Genomic DNA, 7847 nt, shown 5'->3' on the forward strand with positions numbered 1-7847 from the left:
TTGAAAAGTTCATATTAGTTAGCACTTGGCATGCAGTTGACAACTGCAAAATTCAGAACATTTGAAAGAGGCGGCGCAGCAGCAACATAAGACCGAAAATGTATACTACTAATCCGTACATCGCAGCTAGCTGACAGCGCGCGCCGCCATCCACGATCCATGCATTGACTATTCGACGGCCGTAAAATCAACGGCGCGGCTGTTCATACCCTAGACCCGATCACCTGCAATCCTGCATGCAGAGCACAATCGAAATTGGTCAGCTCTAGTCTAGCTTCTTCTTCTCCTCCTGTCCAATTGGTCCATGAGCTAGCTTCGACGTGGTCAGTCCTGCGCCGTCGCCATTTATTCCCTGCGGCTAGCAGCACGTGGTCGCATGCTGTCCTGGCCAGCTCGAGACCACACGACGTACGGTCCATCTTATCTGGCCGGTGGACGGTGCTGCTGCTGGATTTGGCGCCGGCCGCGGGCCGGGATCTTGACCGGGAGTGCGAGCGATTCATTCAGGCGTGTCCAGCTACGCTAGCTCTCGTAAAGCTTGTCAGAGCTACACCGTCACGAACAACTCACGATCGATCTGCTTGCTGGCCAGTCAATGTCGGTTCCAGTTAATTAGATCCACGTAGGACGCGAAGTTGCTGCTCAATTGCTGCTACTACTAACTGCTAGCTTCCTAAAGGAATTTTATTAAAAATTGGAAGATTTATGTGTTGATTTGACATTTTCTGAATGACTGAATCTGGTAGATGGTTATCTAACGCGCTGTCAGCATGTTGTCGTCAGACATAGTGCATAGACGCGAACTGCTGAGCTAGCTGTCCTCCACTAATGCAAGAATCCCATACATTCATGGATCGTCTCATGAATCTCCTAGTAGCGCCTACTAGTCTTAACATAATCTATGCATAATTAATTAATCATGGCATGTGTCAGCAAACAGCTCATCAGTTGCATTTTTTTTTGGTTATAAATGGTCGCACTGACGAGCTTGTTCGGAGGTGTACTTTTTTTTTTTGAAACTTCGGAGGTGTGCATTTGTGCAAGCAACTGCCTTTTCTTTTCAGAAGTGCAAGGAATATTGCGTCGCAACATGCCACAGCCCAGGTCAGGCTGCCTGGCAAGCAAACTCTCCGTAGTGGGCTTTCCAGACCAAGTACATTCTAGCCCAAGTTGCTCCACCAAATTAAGCATTACACTTACCACTGTTTTTTTATTCCCAAAAGAAACTTACCATTTTTTCATAATTCTAAAAAAACAACCCAATTTAATTTCAGAAATCATGCTTCGTAGAACCAACAAATTAAAGTCCGATTCCTATACCAGGAATCTTAGCCGGCCCAATTTCATCTCCTCCATCCATCTGTTCCCCTCCTCCCTCCGGTCTTGTCAGCGTCGAGAGAGGCGGGATACTGATAAGTTAGTGGTTGTTTTTCAATATAGTTAGTTATTTAATAGATTCGTTTAGGGTTTTGGTAGTCGTTTTCCTCTTGGCCAATTGCCGATGGAGATAACATCTTCTATAAATGTTCTTCGGCCCTTCGTTGGCGACGACAGTTTCTATGCGATGTTAGAAAATAATATTTTTCTAGGTAGGGTCTTTTAGATCTTGCTTCACCAGATGAACTTTAGATTTTTTTTCTCCTAATTATCGTGAGGAGAATGATCCCCACAATATTTTCCCAATGGCATTGGCTTTCTTTTCCCTGGAATGTTGGTGTTGGTACTCTTACCAAAGCTAGTTAATCATATTAGGCTAAGTCGAGCACGTAGCCTTGACACTGTGGCTCATAATCAAACTTATGGGAGAATCCTGGTTGGTGTTTACAGGTATGAGGCTTGGTCTTATGTCATTTATTTCCATTTATTTCTACGCCTGCCTTTGGGAATGTATACGATTGTATCATTCAAGAACAAAGAGTTTGAAGATCTTGATGTTTCGCTCGTCTATTTTAGACTTCATTTTTTAATTGTCGGAGACAGCTCGTGTATCACTACCATGTACTATTCAATACTATAAAATATAGCATGGTCTTGATTATGGGAAAAAACATGGATTCATATCCATCAGTTTTTTACGACAGCCATATCCAGCCTGGGATAAGCAACACATGAACTAGCATCCACTCATTAGGCTCAATAACCTGAAAATGAACAAACTAGATGCATTTTTAGTGAATATTAACGACTAGTAAGCGAACAACAGAATAACAAAATAACATGCACAATAGATATAGTATGATTTAATTGCAAAACCTCTCGGTGTAAGGAAAACCCACAGGATTGTCCAACCCACCCCACCTTTTACTAATATCAAAATTGATACAATATATTCTATTTGCATAAACCTCTAGAGGATCACAATAGCACAGAGACAATTCTCTATCCTCTTTCCTAATTAGCCTAGTGTTCTTAAAATGTAAATGCAAATTTTATTAGAATTGATAGGCATGTAGAGAAGGGGTAGATTTGAACATATTGTAATATATCAATCGCAATTCATCCACATTTGACCCCTTTGACTAACATTATCTAAAATGGGCACCTTTGAGTTCTCAACAAACAAATCTGGTACTTCACTCGATCAATCCCCGGTCCAACTAACCTAATAGAGGCTTTGAATATGGAACCAAATCCCAAATTTGGAAGTCAACACAATCCTTTTAAGCCTCCGATGAACTAGCCTAGTAAATATCATAACTCATAAGAATAACCCAATCTGATCAAAAGTTCTCTTCCCATCCTCTCACTTCTCAATTGGTGATGTGTGGGTGTTTTTCTTGATCTGTCATTTTCTTTGACAGAAGCCATTAAGCACCTTACCAAGTGGAAATAAAGATAAGGGTCTTCTTCTTTCTATCTTCTCTCTAGGAGGTATATCAACAATTGATTCAACAGATATCAATGGTTTACAAGTGATAAACTTATTAGTTGTGTTGGTCTTCTATCTAACCTACATGTGGAGGGATTATCCCAACACTTCGGCCCGGTATCATCAACATGTTGGTTCTTAGCCATTCAGGCGGCTCACCCGCATTCCTTCTATAACCATAAACACACTAGTATCCTTTAGGCTACCGGTGAATACGTGAGCGATAAGCCAATTATGCAATTTTCATGTTCATCAAGTTGTCCGTTGATGATTTTGCATGACCCAGCCCTAAATATCACCAAAATATTTAATCCAGACCTTTCTCACAATAAATTTGTTCGTTTGAGCTATCTTTCGAAAAAAAGATCTCCTGCAAATTTGCCCATTAGTCCAACCTATTGACGCATCAAGTAGATAACATTAGTAGGCTCACAAGGATAAATTCTTCCAAAAAAACAAACTTTGTTCCTCATTTCGTCTATACCCCAAACATATATAGCGTTCATGCCTATAGCAATCACCTTACATTATCTAATACGAACTTGAAACAACTTCCCATTATAGTGGTTGTTCATAGATATAAGAGCTACACATTTCTCAAAGACGCTTAATGTGGAAATGCATTTGCTGATATATAAGAGCTACACAGTACTTAAAAAGAATCGGGTTGAGTCTAGAGGAATACTAGGTCAATTTGGGGGTAGAACGACTTTGATGACTTGATACACGAGACAATGGATGATGCAAATCAACAATCTCTAAACCAATCTCATCTAGGTTACCGAGGATGTCAGAAGACGATCAACCGGACAACAAACATTTAGTCACCAACAATCGATAATAAACAAGAACTATGATATGCAGTCCTGACATTGCAAATTTAGATGAAGTATCAACAAAAGTTGAGGTTCCGATATCGAGTCCTCCAAAGTTTTATCAACACAACGTTTGCTCACTCAGTTTCAACAAGGGATAACTTTATCTGAACATTACCAAAGTTCAAACTATGCCCCAAGGTATGAACCAAGGTATCACTCATATAGTTCTTAACATACCATCGTGGACCTTGAATCAAAAAGTAGCCATTCATGGTAATATACATAAAACACAATGTAGGGAATTTCGATGCTAAAGAGGTGGCACATATCTAGGTGTTCTCCCACAACCTTGTTCTCTGTATCTCAACCTTTCTTCTAGAGAATTGACATTATTACTTTCTACAACACTACAAAATCAACCCAAAACCGAGAACATCTTGTTTTAATAGCTAGCCCAAAATTATTTATTTATAATTCAGCTTCATATTAATAATTTACCTTTATCACAAAAAAATAGTGTATCATCAATGAGAAGAAAACACACTACTCATGTGTATAAAACCAAGTCTACCATATATGTCCGTCGATTAAAAGAATTCTTATTAACCGTTTTGTTATATAGAACCTTTAATAAAAAAAAAGTACTCATGTGCTTGGGTTGTGTGATTCCTCGGATATATGCAGGGACTCAGAGTGCTATTTCGTTGTCGACAAAAAAAAAGTCGTTCATGCGTTGTTCACTAAATCTCTAGGTCATCTTTTGGAAAAATAAAGCCTCACGTTTACTTTTTTCAAAGGTGATCCAGGACCATACTAGACCGAATCAATATCCAGTTCATGCTAACCAGGCAAGGTTCTTGGGTTGTGTGATTCCTCGGATATATGCAGGGACTCAGAGCGCTCCTTCGTTATCTACAAAAAGATATAGTTGACGTGGTTTTATCCATGACCGTTCAGTAAAAATATCTAGGTCATCTTTTTGGAAAAAGAAAATTTACCTAATATAAGCTTCAAAAGCTCCTGCATTACCCTTCTCAAAGTTGATCCAGGACCATACTAGCACATCCAGATCGAATTCATGCTAACCAGGCAACAAGCAACCAATTATTAGTGGCTAGCTAGCTGCCACATTCTAGAAAAGGGAAGCCGGCCATGTCATGCTCGTGTGACCTCACGGATAAGGCTTTCAACCTCTTGACGTACGATGATCCTATAGTAACCCAGCCCCACACAACGTTTTCAGCTAGCTTTTCGCATGCATGCTTGAGTTAGGGATAACATATCATAACTCATGCATAGAGAGCTTCGGTCACGACTTAGCAGCAGGGCTAGCTGCAGCCTGATTAGGACGGAGCCTTCTTATCTTAACCAACCTCCCTCATCTATCATCATCGCCCTTTAATCGCGCTCGGAGTTAGGCTGATCCGGCGATTGCTAGCTTAAACTAGCTTAGAAGCACCAATTAAGAGCGAGAAGTCCCTGTTAGCATGTGCTCCAATTTCCAACCATGGGGTGGTAGAGCCGTAGAGGTAGACCAGATCGGAAAAGCTAAGCCATAGCTAACGTTGATTAACTACTGGTTCACATTCCCTTAATCTGCACTATCTTCTGTCATGGCATACGTATGATGGTTTCAAACCAAGGGCTAAACAAATCCGTGTCTCCAATAGGGAGACGGTCTTGACCAAATTGGAGGGGATCAGCTCTGTGTGTATCGTCGTCAGATGGAACGTGTGATATACTCACATGGTCCCACTCACACGTGTATAAGTGTTTTGGTTAAGAATAATAGGTGGTTGATCGAGCAACGTGTGCCGCCGCCTTCTTCTTTTGTCCTGCGACAATTAATTGATGCGATATGCCTAGCTAGATGGTTCTTGTGAGATGACGTTTTGCCAATCTATTGGTCCTGGGGTTTTATATAGGTATTTTACCTTTGATTTGAACTTTGGCTTCTAGTGACGAGCTTAACACATTTCGAGTAATCTAATCCGGTTGATTCCTTCAAATGTACGGAGGATAAGGATCCATATACTACTAAACTGCACACGCTAGCAACACGCCGAGCTAATTAACTATGCTTGTGTGCGCATCGTAAGTTCCCTCAATTAATTAACAAGGCAGGCTGCGTGTGTCGACCATGGATGCGTCGTTGGTTTTGCATATATTCTTGAATGAATTAACCAATCAATCTCAGTTCAAGGTTAATTAAGAAATCTGCATCATATATTATCATGCAATCTTGATTTATTTCCACACCAACCCGTATTTTACATCCTTGTACTAATAATTAAACGAAGAATTCTGAAGTTCTTCCGTTCATATCGGTCACGGCACACACAGCTAGATTCTTGCCGATCTGCCACAACGCGATCGATCTACAGCAGGCTCAAATGGAACAGCGATCGGTAAAACACTCCAGTTCCAAGTTCTCGGCCGGGTCTGTGACTGATTTTCACATGTGCAGCTGCTGGTTCAGGAAGGGGTGGATCAGCATGCCGCTGTACTGATCCGCCGGGAGCTGCAGCTGGTTGCAGAGCAAGCTGCTGCTGGATCTCCTCCTCTTCATCCCGTTATACTTACCATTAGCGTCATCTAACTGCGGCACGTCGAGGTGATTGTTGTTATAGTTAAATGTTTGTTGCCATGGAGGCTGCCCGTAGATCAGCGGGCTTTCCGGCGGCTGGAAGGCAGCCATGGCGCCGGCGGCATCCGACGACGACCCGCCCCCGCCGTCGAGGAGGAGCTGCGAGAGCTCGGCGTAGTCGACGGTGTTGAGCAGGTCCGTGATGGAGCAGGACTTGGTCATCGCCATGGGGCAGAACTGCTGCAGCTGCACCTGGTCGTCGCCGTCGCCGTCGAGAGCTTCGGACTTGGGGGAGGACACAGTGTTGTGGTTGTTGGTGGTGTGGGAGTCCTCCACGGTCGAGCTCTCCTGCTCCTGCTCCTGGTCAGAGGAGAAGTTGGGCAAGTTGCTGCTGGACTTCTTGTGGATCCTACACAGCACCCAGTCATCCAGCTGCATATAAAAACCAGATTAAATTCAGTAACTAGCCATTTCAAATGCAAATATATTCTTGTGTAGTCAGTAAGTTGCAGTAGCTTACAAGTAACTGCCACCACTACCAAAGTGAATATAACATCTCCTGAAAAAAGAAAAAGAAGTGAAGAAAAAAAATCTCACCCTCATTGAGGATCCTCTGCGCTTGGTGGTCTTGCAGTCCGCTGCGGTGAGGCGGTACTCATGCATGATCCAGTCGGTCTTGACGCCCCTGGGCGGCTTGCCCTGGTAGAAGACGAGCGCCTTCTTGACCCCGATGTTCTCGCTCGCCGGCGTGGACAGGATGGCCTTGTCGGTGCCGGTGGCCTTCCAGTAGCCGGACCCGGCGGCGCGGTTGGGGCGCGCGCCGTTGGGGTACTTGCGGTCCCTGGGGCTGAAGAAGAACCACTCGTTCTCCCCGAACAAGGCCTTGCCTGCGAAACACATGTAAACCAAGAAGATTAGTTAGAGCAGAGAAAGATCGATGACCGAGTTGATTAATGGAGGGACTGATGAGCTATATGTACCGGGGAGGTCCCATGGGTTGCACTTGTAGATGTTGACCTCGGCGACGATGGGCACGGGGCAGGGCATGGAGGCGGCCTGCCTGGAGAGGTAGTGGACGATGAGCTCCTCGTCGGTGGGGTGGAACCGGAAGCCGGGAGGGAGAGCGGGCATGGCGGCGGAGCTCGGCATGGCTGGTCGACGGTGGGGACGGAATCAGGATGAGTTGGTAGCTGTCAGCTGATGTATGGTGACAGTGAGCTTGGTAGCTACCTGGAAGGCGGGAGGAGGAGAAGAGGATGGCTACTGCTTGATTGCTTATGAGGGAGGCTTGAAATTTTTGAGATGCAGGGCCTGGGGCCTGGATTTATAGCTGCCATGGCTTGTCCGCTTGCGAGGTGGTGGGTGGATTAGCATCGTCAGGGCATAACCGGTATTTCATTACCCAGTTTACGTCACAGGGGCAATCGGGTGGCTAGCTATTGATCCTGGTATCTAGGCACATGCGCGCGCATCTTTATCGCCCGCGTGAGTTTTGGCATGCATGAACTTCACATGAAACACAACGCCGACCACACATGTGAATCAATGTTGAGAGTATGTATTCTGTTTCTTT

At 44.0% G+C, this 7847-nt stretch overlaps 1 protein-coding gene across 1 annotated transcript; it reads right to left on the bottom strand.

The window, feature by feature from the left end:
* Positions 1-6003: 6003 nt before the first annotated feature.
* LOC124653436 (NAC transcription factor 29-like) lies at positions 6004-7552 on the bottom strand. The gene is made up of 3 exons (XM_047192503.1): positions 7255-7552; positions 6872-7161; positions 6004-6706 (listed from the first exon to the last, which is right to left on the bottom strand). Exons 1-3 carry the CDS (start codon positions 7421-7423, stop codon positions 6143-6145), a joined length of 1023 nt encoding a protein of 340 aa, XP_047048459.1. The 5' UTR covers positions 7424-7552; the 3' UTR covers positions 6004-6142.
* Positions 7553-7847: the final 295 nt, after the last annotated feature.

The sequence above is a fragment of the Lolium rigidum genome, chromosome 5, assembly GCF_022539505.1.
Source record: "Lolium rigidum isolate FL_2022 chromosome 5, APGP_CSIRO_Lrig_0.1, whole genome shotgun sequence".
Taxonomy (NCBI): Eukaryota; Viridiplantae; Streptophyta; class Magnoliopsida; order Poales; family Poaceae; genus Lolium; species Lolium rigidum.